The 17150-nt window shown below is 46.2% G+C and overlaps 1 protein-coding gene across 1 annotated transcript; it reads left to right on the top strand.

Annotated features, from left to right (window-relative positions):
- Positions 1–222: 222 nt before the first annotated feature.
- SLC25A40 (solute carrier family 25 member 40) lies at positions 223–16978 on the top strand. Its single transcript, XM_083189370.1, has 11 exons — positions 223–530; positions 2398–2501; positions 4369–4428; positions 6848–6954; positions 9259–9326; positions 10429–10550; positions 11042–11215; positions 11976–12085; positions 14402–14483; positions 14596–14676; positions 16127–16978. Exons 2-11 carry the CDS (start codon positions 2402–2404, stop codon positions 16243–16245), a joined length of 1023 nt encoding a protein of 340 aa, XP_083045496.1. The 5' UTR covers positions 223–530; positions 2398–2401; the 3' UTR covers positions 16246–16978.
- Positions 16979–17150: the final 172 nt, after the last annotated feature.

The raw sequence follows: 17150 nt of genomic DNA on the forward strand, positions 1-17150 counted from the left end.
ATCTGCTTATCCGGACGTTCCGTGTCACTGTCAAATCAACTAGAGATAGAGCGAGCCCAAGATACCGTCATGTGACCCATTCTCCCGACGTAGGTAGCCGCCATGTTTGTTGTGGGCAAAAGTGTTTAAATGGTTTTAGCGCGGAGCCAGAACTATAGCTGCGAAGATATAGACGCATTCCCACAAAGCCCTTATTATCGTGCTCCAGATATAGGAAAAAATATATAATGTCAAGATATCTCGGTATAGGAAGCTGTCACTGTAACTTGTTCCATTGCAAAGATGGCCGCAGCGGCTTCCATGAGGTCAGTAGAGGCATGGGTTTCGTGTAAGCTTGGCAGCGTGCCTGGAGAGGGCACACATGTAGCTCCTGTTCCACATGCTCAGAGCTGCAGCTCTAATGAACTGGTGTCACCTGCAGGATAATGACCTGTGACCACCTCTCGCCCACATTCACTCTGCCCAGGCCCCAGCTGCTGCCACAGGAGGGCTCTGACGGCCAGTTGCCTGCAAGGATTAACTAGTCACAGGTAGGACTCTGATCTGACTGGCCAGAGAATGGCAAATGTAGGCGACTTGCGGATCTACTGTCATAGTATAAGTGTCAGGCTGGTTATACTGGAACTTGTAGCTACACCACTATATCTGGAGTTAATGCACAGATAGGAACATTTGTATATGTGTGTTCTATGTCTTACAGCGGTTGCGCTTATCATTTATATATATATGGTCCTTAATGAAAACTTGCCACAAAATATGATCTAGAGTGTTCTTTATATACGTTTATTACCATCATGCTTTTGTATATTGCCAGTGTATTTCTCACCGCTGTACAGAAAATTGTCAGTACTGCTTAGGTAGACTTGAACCCAATGCCCAAGTGCTGCCAGGCAATAATGCCAATTACTGAGTAGTCCAGGTCATATTTTTTTAACGTTGAATGTGCAGCAATTGTTGTATTATGCAACCCCTGCAGCTTGGCCAAGATCTCATTATGTGATAATTACACCGCGCAAAAAAAGAATAAATCGCAGTGACTTTATGGAAAAAAAATGAAAATTTGTATTAATTAATAAAGAAAGAAAATTCTCACCAACATTAGATTCTGTAGCAACGTAAGAAAACACCCGTTTCCTTCTTGAAAAGCAGAAGACATAAAATATAGGCACCAATAGCTTCACAGTTAAATGATGCGGAACTTGCAAAGATGCAAACCAGCGTATCCCAACCACTGGAACTCAATGATGCGGTGAAATACATTGAGTGTGTCTGTCTTCAGGATTTGCACTAGTGTTTTGCCTTAAGGTGCATACACACTGGGTGTTTTTGCCCAGAGTGTATGGACAGTGATGATGGGAAAATCGCTGGGCTGACAATCGCGCAGTGCATACACAATGAGCGATTTTCGCTGTCCAAGCTATTTTATGCGGGTGTGGATAGCTTTCCATAGCAGGACGCCATTCACACCATTGCTCATCTGCTGCTAATACCGGGTGCCGGACACGTTCCCGACAGTCATTTACCCGACGCCGGGATCCCGACTGTCAAAACGCCGACAGCCGGGTGCCCGACGGCCACCCGCTATTTTCCCTCGTGGGGGTCCATAGTATAGGTGGCTCGCGTTGCGAGCCACCGTGCCCGCAGCATGGTGAGCGCAGCGAGACCGCAAGTGGCTTTTTTGCGTTCGCCATGCTGTCTGAGTACGGGCAGTCGGGATAAATGTCTGTTAGTCTGACAGGCATTTTTATCTGCCTGTGTATGCCCAGCATAATTTAAGTACTTTATCTCTCTAAGCTTTGATGGATTTTCCTCAATATTTTAAATAGTTATGGGAAATTTATTTGGTCATTAAACAATGCCTTTTGTGACAAGGAATCACATACGCTGGATAAGATGAAGTCTTGATCTTTATTTTGTAGCAGGTTAACAGCATACCAGGCACACAGCATAGGCAAGCGCCATTGCAGCATACAGGTGTCACCACATAGTTTAAACTCTTCACAACGTTCCAGTGGTCCCTACATTAGCCTACATCCCTGTCCTATCACCTAGGTGGCTATTCTACCATCAGGAATATGGACCCTCTGCCCTGGAGACACTTATATCAGGAGAGCACAGGTGCTGATAACCAGCCCAACCCTGATCACATCAGTTTTCCTGCTGCTGGACTGGATCCTTAACATCACCTTCATGTGGAAGTATGCTGTCCCTGCCACAGTATACATAAGTCTCTAGGCTATAGATTTCTTTTCAAATTAATTTGTGAAAACTGGTACCATAGCAACAAATCAGAGATGTTCTTGCATTTTCCATTCCCTTTTACAGAAATGACTATGATTGGCTGCCGTGTGTAATTGTACTTATTCTGTAACAATCGTTTGGTGGTTTTTCCTATAGAAATATGAAGGATCAGGAGAAAACTGCACTTGTAGCTACCAGCATCACCCCACTCCAGCAGATTATAGCATCTTCTGCTGGTGCTCTGATCACCTCGCTTTTTGGTAAGAATCTCACAGCTTTAGCCTATGCTCACACTAGTGCCCTAACCCCAACCCTTACCTCCAACAGCCTAACATTTCCCTCCCACTAATGTCTAACCCCCAACCCTCCCCTACCACATCCTAATCCTCCCCTCCCACTAGTGCCTAACCCCAATCCTTTCCTCTCACAGAATAGCCCTCCACTTCCACTAGTGCCTAACCCCAATCCTTCCCTCCCACATCCTAATCCTTAGTGCCTAACCCCAATCCTCCCACATCCTAATCCTTCCCTCCCACTAGTGCCTAACCCCAACCCTCCTCTCCCACAGTTTAACACTCCCCTCTCACTAGGGCCTAACCCCAAATCTCCCCTCCCACAGCCTAACACTCCCCTCCCACTAGTGTCTAAGCCTAACACTGCCCTCCCACTAGTGCCTAACCCCAATCCTCCCCTCCCTCTCACTAGTGCCTAACCCTAACCCCAACCCTCCCCTCCCACAGCCTAACTCTCCCCTCTCACTAGTGCCTAACCCCAACCCTCCCCTCCCACAGCCTAACACTCCCACCCCACTAGTGCCTAACCCCAATCCTCCCCTCCCACAGCTTAACCCTCCCTCTCACTAGTGCCTAACCCCAACTATCCCCTCCCACAGCCTAACACTCCCCTCCCACTAGTGCCTAACCCCAACCCTCCCCTCCCACAGTCTAACACTCCCCTCCCACTAGTGCCTAACCCCAACCCTCCCCTCCCAGAGTCTAACACTCCCCTCCCACTAGTTCCTAACCCCAACCCTCCCCTCCCACAGCCTAACACTCCCGTCCCACTAGTGCCTAACCCCAACCCTCCCCTCCCACAGCCTAACACTCCTGTCTCACTAGTGCCTAACCCCAACCCTCCCCTCCCACAGCTTAACACTCCTGTCTCACTAGTGCCTAACCCCAACTATCCCCTCCCACAGCCTAACACTCCCCTCCCACTAGTGCCTAACCCCAACCCTCCCCTCCCACAGTCTAACACTCCCCTCCCACTAGTGCCTAACCCCAACCCTCCCCTCCCACAGTCTAACACTCCCCTCCCACTAGTGCCTAACCCCAACCCTCCCCTCCCAGAGTCTAACACTCCCCTCTCACTAGTGCCTAACCCCAACTATCCCCTCCCACTAGTGCCTAACCCCAACCCTCCCCTCCCACAGTCTAACACTCCCCTCCCACTAGTGCCTAACCCCAACCCTCCCCTTCCACAGCCTAACCCTCCCTCTCACTAGTGCCTAACCCCAACTATCCCCTCCCACAGCCTAACACTCCCCTCCCACTAGTGCCTAACCCCAACCCTCCCCTCCCACATTCTAACACTCCCCTCCCACTAGTGCCTAACCCCAACCCTCCCCTCCCAGAGTCTAACACTCCCCTCCCACTAGTGCCTAAACCCAACCCTCCCCTCCCACAGCCTAACACTCCACTCCCACTAGTGCCTAAACCCAACCCTCCCCTCCCACAGCCTAACACTCCCGTCCCACTAGTGCCTAACCCCAATCCTCCCCTCCCACAGCCTAACACTCCCGTCCCACTAGTGCCTAACCCCAACCCTCCCCTCCCACAGCTTAACCCTCCCTCTCACTAGTGCCTAACCCCAACCATCACCTCCCACAGCCTAACTCTGCTCTCTGCAGAATGCTGACATTTCACATTAGGATATTCTGCAGATGCTGACATGTTCAATGTGAACATCCTTACTGACATTATAACTCCGTCTTACAGACTGTGTTCATTAACTTGATGCATATCCCAGTAGCTGCACACAGTGAATACATTTCTGTACAGTGCATACTCTGTATTTATTATTTTAAATCAGACAGTGATTGTCTTTGGTTTTATTTCCCACGCTTAGTAACTCCTCTGGATGTTGTCAAGATTCGACTGCAGGCACAAAGCAAACCTTTTACCAAAGGTAAGTTCTGTGTGTTTGTGGTCTATGGATTTTGTTCTGGGCATTTATAAGATCCAACAAAGGAAGACCCCCACCCACTGACACTGCACTTTTGTATCCTCTGCATCAGCTCTGTATAGCCCCGCCTCTATCCACAGAGAGCACACAGCACTAGGCAAGCTCAGCCTCTGATTGGACGGATGGCACATTCAGTCGGGGAACACCTGCTATTATTGGATGTTGCAATTTATGTTGACATTTCTCTTGTTGACATGTATAAGTTTGACATGATCCAAATATCTGTATGCTAGTGACTTTCAACATTCATCATAAAACAGAAGTCCTGATGATAAATTCATCATCATTCATCCCAGATAAAACAGAAGTCCTGATGATAAATCACAGGACAAGACGGCAGCATAGCCAACTGACAGGTCTTAAGCTGGGGGGCACAGCACTAAAAAACTCTGATCATGTGCGGAATCTTGGTGTTGTCCTGGATAATGGCCTGACACTTAAACATCAGGTGTCAGCCACAATCAAATCCTCATTCTTTCATCTGAGAAACATAGCCAGAATCAAGCATTTAATTCCCTCAGAAGACCTTCCTAAAGTCATACATGCATTTATATCATCACGACTAGACTACTGCAATGCTCTCTACCTGGGTCTTCCAGCAAAAGAATTGCACCGCTTGCAGCTGGTACAAAATGCAGCCGCCAGACTATTAACTAACCAGCCCCGCTCCTGCCACATAACTCCCATTCTCTACGCCCTTCACTGGCTACCTGTAAAATGGCGAATCGTTTTCAAGATTGGCTTACTCACTTTCAAGGCCCTACATGACCAGGGCCCAAGGTACCTGCAACAGCTGCTGATCCCTTACTGTCCTACTCGATTACTACGATCCACTGAAGAAGGACTACTAACAGTACCCAGAATCTCCCTGAATTCATCTGGGGGTCGAGCTTTCAACTTTGCTGCTCCAACTCTGTGGAACTCTCTTCCTCGCACAGTGCGAGAAGCGCCCACTATAGAATCCTTTAAAAATAGACTAAAGACATACTTATTTACTCAAGCATTTTACTGATATCCACTGTTAAGCTTGTTTTGTATTTCGAGCTGTAAAGACAATGTGTGAAGCACTTTGAGTCCTATTGGGAGAAAAGTGCTATATAAATATCATTATTATTATTATTATCATCATCATAAAATAGAGTCTTGACAGAACACCTCTGCTGGCCCAGTGGTTACTTACCTGGCCAGCAGTGTGGTCTTCAGGTCCCGGCGGTCACGTGACATCTGAGGGGGCATTTCAGTAAATATTCTGTCTGTAAACCTCCCCCACAGCCTAACCCTCTCAGAATGTCGGTGGGTATTGTTAAGCACTGCTGTCAGCATTTCAAATATCCACAATGTGAATGTGTCCACATGTTGGACCAGGTCACAGTGACTGGATCACAGTGTTATTATTTTCTATTGCTGTAGTAGTCTTCGGTTGCTAGAGGACTGACGTGTGGGCGCCATGGAGTGCTTAGAGAGAGGGAGAAACCACATTGGTTCATTACATGGCAGACCTCTTCCTGCGTTCAGTTATCCTTTAAGTCCGCCTTCATACAACTTTATTTACCCAGCATGCACCTTCTCTCTGCGCTTCGGAAGACAAATGTCCTTCATTATATTAATGCTGCATCACATAATACAGCAGCTGTATATTTGCAGCTCAAATGTACTGAATTGTTTGCTATTTAAATATTTCCAGTTATGTCATTTATGTGTGTGCCTTAAAGATATTTAATCTATTATCTGCTATATAATCATTACTAACAAGCAGATGTTGGCAAAATGGAGAGTGATAAACAGCCAGCCTATCAGCTCCTACCTGCCATGACACAGACTGTGCTTGAAAAATGTCAGACAGGAGCTGATTGGCTGGCTGGTTATCACTCTCCATTTTATCACTTTTGAAGCGTAGAGAATCTGGCCCTATGCGTTTAGTGTGAGAGTGGAGAAATCTGAACCAGCTCTCTATGGGTGAGATGTACTAAGCCGTGTAGTGAGATAAACTCCCAGCCAATCAGCTCCTATCTGCCACATCATAAGCTGTTTTTTGAAAAAAATGACAGTTAGGATCTGATTGGTTGGAACGTTGGGGCAGATTTATTAAGCCCGATGAAGTGATAAAGCGGCAGGTTATAATGCACCAGCCATCAGCTCCTAACTGTCAAGTTACAGACTGGGTGTGAAAAGTCGCTGACTGTCAGTTGCCTTATAACCTGCCACTTTATCACTCCACCAGGCTTAATAAATCTGCCCCCTTTATCTTTCTCCACTCTGTCACTCCCCAAGGCTTGATACACCCTTCGTCTGTATGTATTAGGTGGTAATGAAAATCCCTGTTGTGATGCATTTATGATTCTTTTTGTTTGTCCTCTATTAGGGAACTGCTTTGTTTATTGCAATGGCCTCATGGACCACCTCTGTGTATGTCTGAATGGAAACAGCAAGGCGTGGTACAAAGCACCGGGGCGATTCCGGGGAACCGCGGTAAGAGCAATGCCTCTGTATGATTACAGTGCAGAACGAAGCACAAACGTGCTGCTCTTCTTGTCCCAGCTGTCTCCCGCCACTGTCTGTATGAGTCCTCCTTGTCCAAACCTAGGTGGGCAAAAGGTTGACATGGTAAAAGGTCGACATGAGTTTTTCGTGATTTTTATTTTTTTTGTATTTAAACCGACTTGTTCTTACTTTACCAGCCCAGTGGGCATAGAAGGAGAATATAATAGTGTGCCAAGTGCAGCGAGGGGACGCAGTACACTTATACGGTGTCCATGTCGACGTAGACACCCAAAAAACGTGAAAACCTCATCCCGACCTTTTTACATGTCCACCTTTTGCTTGTGTTAATAGAATGTAAGGGCATGCCGCACTAGAGCCACCCAGCCCAACCAGTCCAGGGGCACCGCACCCCACACCACAGTTACCCTATATTGGGTCTACGATTAACCAGCAAGAAGCCTCATGAGAGGCAGAAGGGAGCCCATATTAGGAGGAGATGTGGGTCCTGATATGCCACATGGAGTAGTCTGGGGTTGCTCCAAGGTAGGTAGCTCTTAGGGGCCTTATTCTAGTTAACTCTTTCTGACAAATTCCTTCTTAGATGGACAAAACCATGTGCACTGCAGGTGGGGCAGATGTTACTTGTGCAGAGAGAATTAGATTTGGGTGGAGTTTTATGAGAGATCTATATTGCAGTGTAAAAATAAAGCAGTCAGTAATTTCCCTGCACAGAAACAAAATAACTCACCCAAATCTAATTATCTCTGCACAAGTTGCATCTGCCCCCCTGCAGTGCACATGGTTTTGTCCATCTAAGAGGGTATATGTAACCAATATCTCTGAATTCTATTATGTAGTGTTCAAGATTGGTTACTAATACTATTCAGTGAGCTGGGGGAAACCATGTCTTTTTTACTCAGTATTAACCCCCCCCCCCCCCCCCCCTTGCATGCACCTTAGTGGTATTACTGAACTAATTTAGCATCTACCACTATCCATAGTATGTGTGTATGGTCACAATGTGTCATGGTCAGTTTGTGTAGTATGGTCAGAAGTTTGCAGTGTATATGCTGGTAATCTAATTGGACCATTATGCACCTGGTAGCACCTACCCTTATATCATTGTCTAGTTCCTTATAGGGTGTAAGCTTGTGAGCAGGGCCCTCCTACCTCTATGTCTGGCAGTTAGTACCCAGTCTTATTTTATTACTGTTTGTCCCCAAGCTTGCAATGTATGTGCTGGTAATCTGATTGGACCATTATGCACCTGGTAGCGCCTATCCTTATATCATTGTCTAGTTCCTTATAGGGTGTAAGCTTGTGAGCAGGGCCCTCCTACCTCTATGTCTGGCAGTTGGTACCCAGTCTGGTTATATTACTGTTTGTCCCCAAGCTTGTTAAGTGCGACTGAATATGCTGCGCTATATGAGAAACTGTTAATAATAATAATAATAATTATAATCAGGGGCTCGGCAAGCTGCACTGACAGTGACGGCAACCTGAATTTTATTGTATTATATGTGTTCAAAGGTGTTACCGACCAAACTGGAAAAATTTAATTGCATACTTTAAAACTATGGGTCTGAGGTGTCAGCAAGTAACAAATAGCAATTAACTTTGCACCTAGACAAACCATGTGATCACATTTTTTGGGACTGGTTACATCATCTCCTGTGTGGCGTGCTAAGGTGTACTACCGTAAAACCTCTGTGTGCGTCTGTGACCAGTTATAACCTGGACTTGGCGCTCATTCTGTTACCAGCTCATTGGGGGGCATTACATTCTTCTGTGTGCCCCTGCTAGGCATATATAGTAATGGGCATTTATCCTAGCTATTCAATTGTTGCTGATTTTATTTCTCATAGCCTCCATAGGTGACAGAAAAAAAAGTGTTTAAATAAAGCCTGTCATTTACGTGCCCAAATCTGGACATTTAGATCCCCACGCGGCAAGATTAGACGGCTAAACCCGGTTATTTTAACAACGTTGAATGCTAATGAGAATCTGAACAGAGCAACAATTGAATTGCTCTGATATATGCCTACTTGCTTAGGTGGCCAGCAGGAGGTGCTTGGAGTAATTGAATTTCTCCAGCCAGCTCTAATCACTCACTAATGTCCACTGTGATGACCAGTGATATGTGCCAGGCTTTCACAGAAAAGTGTCCACAGGCACCCTACAGTATACTAATTCTGGGTCTGATACAATTTGTAAAGAAATGTATTTTATGTATAGAAATTGTGAGCAAATCCCATTTCCCATAGTCACATAATGTTCCTGTATCCTCTGCAGGATGCGTTTGTCCAGATTGTCCGAAATGAGGGAGTTCGATCCCTGTGGAGTGGGCTTCCGCCAACACTGTAAGTACCCCACTGCGTGTCCTTCATGGCTTCTCGCTGGGGGTAAATAGGATTAAAGGAAAGCCAATCTGTAAGAAGTGTACAAAGTAATCTTGGACCTTTCTGCAAGTGCTGAACCCTGTTCTGTTACCAACATTGAGCAAGAAACTGGGTTAAAGTCTCCTATGGTGTCTAGATTGTTCGTACTCTGTGTGATTCTGCTTTGTTGGCAGAGCAAATGGGCAAAACCATGTTGCACTGCAGAAGTAACGTGCAATCGGAAGCTCCGATCCGCAAACAGATGGGCTATTTGGCGGGCATTGATGAATGGAGAAATGAAGCACGTTGGAAAAATGTCTCAATTCTCTGACGTGACCATCAGGGTATCAGGAGATTGCCCCAATACATTGTTAAAGTATGGGCACCTTGACTTTAAACTGTTGATAGAATAACTCGGGGGAGGGGGGATGACTTTTAAATAAATATGAAGTAATTATTTAACAGTGGTCCCCACATTGTGCTCAACCATGGCACATTAGAATATTAGCAATGTTTTCATGGCACCCCTAGTAAATTGTCCTCCCCTGCCATCCTGGTGATCCTTTTGTTTGTCCTCACATTTTTTTGATTGATGCCCCCCAACACTGGTTTTTGCCTACCCTGTGGATAAATAATCTGATTTAGTTCTGGAGTACTAACCTGCGGTATCCCTGCAAGTGCCCGGTGGCACCTAGTTTGGACACCACAGCACTCCATTCGGGAACCAGAGCCCTATCACCTGAGTGGATGAGAGTGTAACTCAAATAATAAACAAAAGTAATAACAGATTAAATAACATTTAATTGGAATGAAAAATAGTAATGCAAAAATACAAATTAGGCCTAAGAATGATCTCCAATGCCAATAGAAAAATGTGGGAGATCACATGGTATAAGAAGGGGCGCTATGTTACCACATGTCCCAGAATGCATTGCTATACAGCGGTATTTGCAGGTTACATAAGCCTGCATTATACTGTGGTATTAAACTCCTTACTGGCCTGCACCTGGATTTTGCCTTCGTTGTCCAGCTTCCCATCTACTTCTAATGTTCATAGTATTTTGTGTTTCTGTATTTGTCACAGGGTAATGGCTGTACCAGCAACTGCGATTTACTTCACCTGTTATGACCAACTCCGGGAACTATTGATACATCGAATGTATAACACAGAAAGTGCCTGTCTCATCGCTGGAGCAACGGCAAGATGTGAGGCCTATTTCTCAATTCTGACAAGATAACGTTTACTCCAATATAAATTCCTCTAGTCTGTCTAATTAACAGATTTTACACTAATGAGACTTCAGTGTGTGGTATAAACTTTTTATATATTACTTGGGGATGGTTCCCAACTTATCTCGGTCTCAGACATCGTCTTCCAGTAGACCCATAATCTGGGAGGCAGCCATTTTGTGCACTTACTGATATTCAGTGGTCGTTGTAAGAACGGTCATTATGAGGGAGAAGCCGCATCGGCACCGTTATGTGCCAGGCAATTTATGAATAGTCCATAGTGATGACCATTCTACCACCTGAAGCTATCGATATCAACCGCTTCAGGTGTTGTTGCTCAGCTGGTGAACAGTGGTATAGTCGGGCCTGCTCTAACCTCTTCTGTATTTGTACCCATTGCCCAACATGTCCCGAGAACCAGTGTTGATAAAGAATGATGTCCATTAAAGATTATCTTGATTTCTCAGTGGGCTCTGCAACGTTGATTAGCCCCCTGGAGTTGATAAGGACCAAGATGCAGTTCCGACCTCTGTCCTACAAGGAGCTGACGTTGTGTATCCAGAGCTCTGTGGCCAAGGAGGGCTGGCTGTCTCTGTGGAAGGGCTGGGTTCCCACTGTCTTGAGGGATGTGCCATTCTCTGGTAGGTTCGTTTCTGGACTCCTAAGTAGAATTCGAATTTTCAAGTTTGTAAATGAAGCAAAGGTGACCATAGACCTTATGTAAGAGACTGCGGGATTGTAGGCATGGCGGCCATTCCACCGAGTCTGACCATGTCGCTTCTAAATTCTTACCGGGCAGAATCGTATCTGTAACTACACGGCACACCCCGTTACATAAGCATCTATCTACGTAACACAATCCCAGCAACATCTGTGTGTGGCGACATTGGACCCAGATCTGGAGATCCGGCGATCACAATTATGGGCACTCTAAGATGAACAACACTTCTGACAAACCTAACGTGGGGGGGTCTGATTCTGGTTTACTCATTCCCTTGCTAATTCGCTGCCGTTCAGACTGACATTTATCTGCGGGTGGCTGCATGCGATTGGATGTGTAAGATTACACATCCATTCGAATGCAGGCACGGACATTTGGTCGGTGAAGGGGGGTGGACAATCGCTCCCCCAGTGGGCGGAGTTTTCCTGCTCGCTAGGGAGGGAATGAAGGCTGCTTAGCGAGCGGGTCTGAACCATGCACAATGCGTGAAATACACAGAGTTCTGTTCTGGAATTTCCGCCACCAACACCACAAGTTTCCTCTTAACCCAGAGAGGTGAGCAGGAGAACTAGCGACATTGCCAGTACTGCACATGGCGGATATGGGCGGCACAGCCGCTGAACTGTATCGCCCCTAAGCATATATTATACAGTATTCTGAGGCCGCGATTTGTCTTGCAGCAATGTACTGGTATAATTACGAACTTGGGAGAAAGTGGCTGAGCCAGAGATACAACAGACCGGACCCCAACTTCACCATCAGTTTTGTGGCAGGAGCCGCCTCCGGTTCGGTAAGTTAGAAGTTATTGTCCTTTGTTTCATTCTCTGCATTTTCATCCACCCCACTTATGTGTTTATTTTAAAATCCCAAAATGAAATTGCCTATATTGTAATATTAATATACTTCCTCTTATAGTTTATCTAAGTATATTTAGTGTTACTGATCTGTGGGTTAGATGTATGAAGCAGCGATACGGGAAAAGTGATAAGGCTGCGCGCTCCCGCAACATCGCCGGGAAAGCCTTTCATCCGCTGGTAATACCAGCAGATGAGCGGCTTTGAGGGTGGGTTTGCATAGTGCTGCGCTATGCAAAGCCGCCCTCTCCCCACTGGAAGCGGGGGTATGCACTGAGCGGCTTTCCCCCCAGCGATGATAGCGATCATCACTGTCCATAGACGCTGGGCATAATCTCCCAGTGTGTATGGACCTTTAGTCTTAACATTTTCTGTACTAAAGCAGAATGACCTGCCATCCAGCAGCTGCCTGTACAATCAAGTACCTCTCTATACACCTCTAATAAAATACTGGATCCAAGACTAAATACTTGAAAAAACTGTCGATAACGATATATTGCGTATACGTTAGCTGATATGCATGACAATATTGATAACGATATTGTTCTCGATTACCCTATAATGTGTACGGACCTTTACGTTGCTGATAACAAGTCAGATTATAATAACAGATAACAGACCAGGAAAGACATACTGTAGCGTACAAGCTCTACCACTGATGAGACATTTTCTAACCAGAATTTTTTTTTTTTTTTTTTAAGCTCACTGGATGTTCTAGATCACAGGTTTTCAAACTTTGTCCTCAGTACCTGACACAGATCATTTTTTACAGGTCACCTGGAGATTTTTAAAATGATAGTTGGGGACCTGGAAAACATGATCTGTGTGGTGCCCGGAGGACTGCGGGGGTTATTCAGACCTGATCGCAGGCAGACGATTATTGAACTGTGCATGCAAATGGATCATAGCATGAGGCAAAATCCAGTGTTTTTAGTGATCCCAAGCAGTTCGCAAGTTGACTAACAGGAAGACGCAGTTTGTGTGTGACACGTGGCCGTTTTCTGGGAGTGTCAGGGAAAACGAAGGTGTGCACAGGCAGTGGGGTTCTGGATGATGAGGCTGTGGCTAGTGGGGTTCTGGATGATGAGGCTGTGGCCAGTGCGGTTCTGGATGATGAGACTGGGGCCAGAGAAGTTCTGGATGATGAGGCTGTGGCCAGTGGGGTTCTGAAAGCTGTGGCTAGTGGGGTTCTGGATGATGAGGCTGTGGCCAGTGGGGTTCTGGATGATGAGGCTGTGGCCAGCGCGGTTCTAGATGATGAGACTGTGGCCAGAGATGTTCTGGATGATGAGGCTGTGGCCAGTGGGGTTCTGGATGGATTCAGTATTAAATCCTGGCGTTCAGAATCCCGATGCTGGAATCCCGATCGCCGAAATCCCGACAAGGGGGGGGGGACGTGGATCGCCCCCCCTTGCGGGCTCGCTGCGCTCTCCACGCAGCGGGCCTGGTGCCTCGCTACGCTCGGCATGCTAATTTATTCTCCCTCCAGGGGTGTCGTGGACACCCACGGAGGGAGAAAGTGTCGGGATTTCGGCGATCGGGATTCTGAATGCCGGGATCCCGACCGCCGGGATTTACACTGCATCCCGCTCTGGATGATGAGGCGGTGGCCAGTGGGGTTCTGAAAGATGAGGCTGTGGCCAGTGGGGTTCTGGATGATGAGGCTGTGGCCAGTGGGGTTCTGGATGATGAGGCTGTGGCCAGTGGGGTTCTGGATGATGAGGCTGTGGCCAGTGGGGTTCTGGATGATGAGGCTGTGGCCAGTGGGGTTCTGGATGATGAGGCTGTGGCCAGTGGGGTTCTGGATGATGAGGCTGTGGCCAGTGGGGTTCTGGATGATGAGGCTGTGGCCAGTGGGGTTCTGGATGATGAGGCTGTGGCCAGTGGGGTTCTGGATGATGAGGCTGTGGCCAGTGGGGTTCTGGATGATGAGGCTGTGGTCAGTGGGGTTCTGGATGATGAGGCTGTGGCCAGTGGGGTTCTGGATGATGAGGCTGTGGCCAGTGGGGTTCTGGATGATGAGGCTGTGGCCAGTGGGGTTCTGGATGATGAGGCTGTAGCTAGTGGGGTTCTGGATGATGAGGATGTAGCCAGTGGGGTTCTGGATGATGAGGCTGTGGCCAGTGGGGTTCTGGATGATGAGGCTGTGGCCAGTGGGGTTCTGGATGATGAGGCTGTGGCCAGTGGGGTTCTGGATGATGAGGCTGTGGCCAGTGGGGTTCTGGATGATGAGGCTGTTTTGCATATTACAGATTGCTGCTATAGTAACTTTGCCATTTGATGTTGTGAAAACACGAAGACAAATTGAAGTCGGAGAACTTGAGGTGTTAACGGGTAAGCTTCCAATTCTGCTTACAATCCGTCTGTCTGTGTCCTCTGGTGGATACGAGATTATGAGATTAAGGAGAAGTTTGATGTATCTTTATTTTTCATTTTTGTTCTTTAGATTCAAAGAAAAGATCTAGGTCAACATGGAAGATAATGTATTCCATTATGTCCGAGAATGGGTTCCGGGGTCTCTTTGCTGGTGAGTTGCTGCATTGCCAGTTGGTTTGGTTCAGTATGACGGTCCGGTGCCTACTGCGAACTCCCACGTTTCTTATGGTCTTATACAGTGCATCTTATTTATTAACTGCCATCGTCTTCAGCTGTCCCCAAATTGGTCATCCATGTCCCCAAATTGGTCAACACTGTTCGCATGGAAGCATTGCATCCTATACAAGATTTTTAGATACACTCCAAGCTCTTATGTGCCAGTGTAACCACTAAGTCATACTAACTGGCCTTTCCATCACAGACTGCCACCCCCACTGCTGACCCATCATTTTACGTGCCACAGCGGAGGTACCCACCTAGGATGCCCATCCCTGCACTGGCTCCCTCTATCAGGCTCCCACTTCTTCTAAGAATACTTTTCAAAGTTCCATGCAATGTGATTACATCACTATGTAATCTACTCGCCGCACTCTACACTTATCCCAAGTCTTTTATTCAACTACCTAAGAAACCCATGTGCAGGACTCTCCGAGGTTGTCCCTCTGGGACTCTGCCTGTCTCAGCCTCTCACTGCTTTCTGTACTGTACATTCACACGTGTTGGAAAAATAAATTCATCGTGTCTACATAGTACTTTTCTACGGTTTCCGGTCGATTGGTCCACAGGCAATAGGTCGAGACATGAAAAGGATCTACATAGTCTAGGTCAACATTGACAAAAGGTCGACACGGACATGTTCGAAACATGAAAAGGTTGAACCAAGTATTTACATTTTTTTTTTTTAAGTGGGCATAGAGGAAGGGGATATGGTCGCTAGGTCGACAGGGCTTAGATCAACACGTGAAATAGGTCGACACAAGCATTAGATCGACAGTCAAAAGATTAACATGAGTTTTTCACTTTTTCTAGAGCAGGCGGTATGTCATACGCTACCATCCACTAGGGCATGGCGGGACAAAAAAAAAAGTGAAAAACTCATGACCCGTACCCAGAGGGAGAATATAATAGTGTGCCGAGCGTAGCGCGCCATCCTCGGGGACACAGTACACTGATATGTTGTCCATGTTGACCTTTTTTAAATGTGTCGACCTATTGCCTGTCAATCAATAGTGTTTGACCTAGACACCATCGACCTAATAATCCACACCCCTTTTCTAATAACACTATGCCTCCTGGGAATGTTGACATTTAGCAGGGTTCAACATGACATTTTAACCACATTGATATTATCAAATGTTGACCATCTGCTGCCAACACTATTGCCAATGTGACCGTATACCTACTGGAAACATGTTTGCATGCCCAATTTCTCATGTGCAGTGTTCTTACAATTGTAGAAGGAATGGTGCGATCGGCATCTTTGATTATACTTTCTCCATTAGTCATTTGTTTAAAGTATATTTATTTGTGAACGTGTCCAGCTCCGTTCACACACAACAACTACGACCTAGTCACGTCTTCCATTCTTCTCCCCTTTTCAGGTTTGAGTCCTCGTTTAATCAAAATCGCACCGGCTTGTGCCATAATGATCAGCACTTATGAGTTTGGGAAATCGTTTTTCTACAAATTAAATAAAGAGCGAGAGCTGAAAACGTTGTGAGCGGAATCGGCCTTCAAGCAGGAAATGTTCCCAAATCATGTTCTGGTTACAGACCCTTTTACGCCTGCTTACTGCCCATGTTATTGCAGAGGCCCCCAGTGAGCACATGGCTGTGGTACCTTGCATAAAACACACATCTACACTGGTGGTGACTGTGCGTTGTACCAGGTCCCTGCAATACCGCGTGCGTCAGTGGTGTCTCTGGAACCCAGTGTATGGATAATCTGTATTGTCATGAAAAATATTGGTTCCATATATAAAACCACAGTCTATCGTGTGTAGGGAATGCTGCGCTGTAATTCAAACTATGCGTCTAAGAGCAGTGATTCCTCAATTCCTATCTGAACACCAGACTCCGATGATCGGCGATTTCTCAGTGGACCGTTGTTAAAAATCCCCGGCTCGCCAATTTCAATCATTGTTGGGTCGGAATCGGTGAATTGAGATTGTCCAAGATGTTTGATTCTACCGATCCCCCTGACCCAAGCGTCAGAAGGGGGAATTACCCCAATTGATTGCAGATATGAGGGTTTCCTAAGAAAGGTTATACCCTGATAATATAGCATTCGCTAAATATTTCATACATCTGTAAATATATCTTTCTAGTGAGCTTTCTATGCCTTCCTGTTGGGTTAACGCCTAACTTTTGTTCTGTAATTCTGTCTTTGTCAGTTTTATTTGCAATTCTTATTTATAATTTTAAATGATATTGTTAAAAAGAAAAAGAAACATATTTCCCCCAATTACTGTCAGGTAAAACAAATACTTTTGTGCGTAATCCTGTGCGCTGTATTTGTTTCTAGCCAAAAACAATGATCTCTTGCCTGTCCGGCACAATCTGCTTTTAGTACACTTATGGCCCTTATTCTGGTTCACTCGCAAAGGCATATTCCTTTTCAAATGGA

This window comes from Crinia signifera, chromosome 5 (assembly GCF_055691185.1).
Source record: "Crinia signifera chromosome 5, ASM5569118v1, whole genome shotgun sequence".
NCBI lineage: Eukaryota > Metazoa > Chordata > Amphibia > Anura > Myobatrachidae > Crinia > Crinia signifera.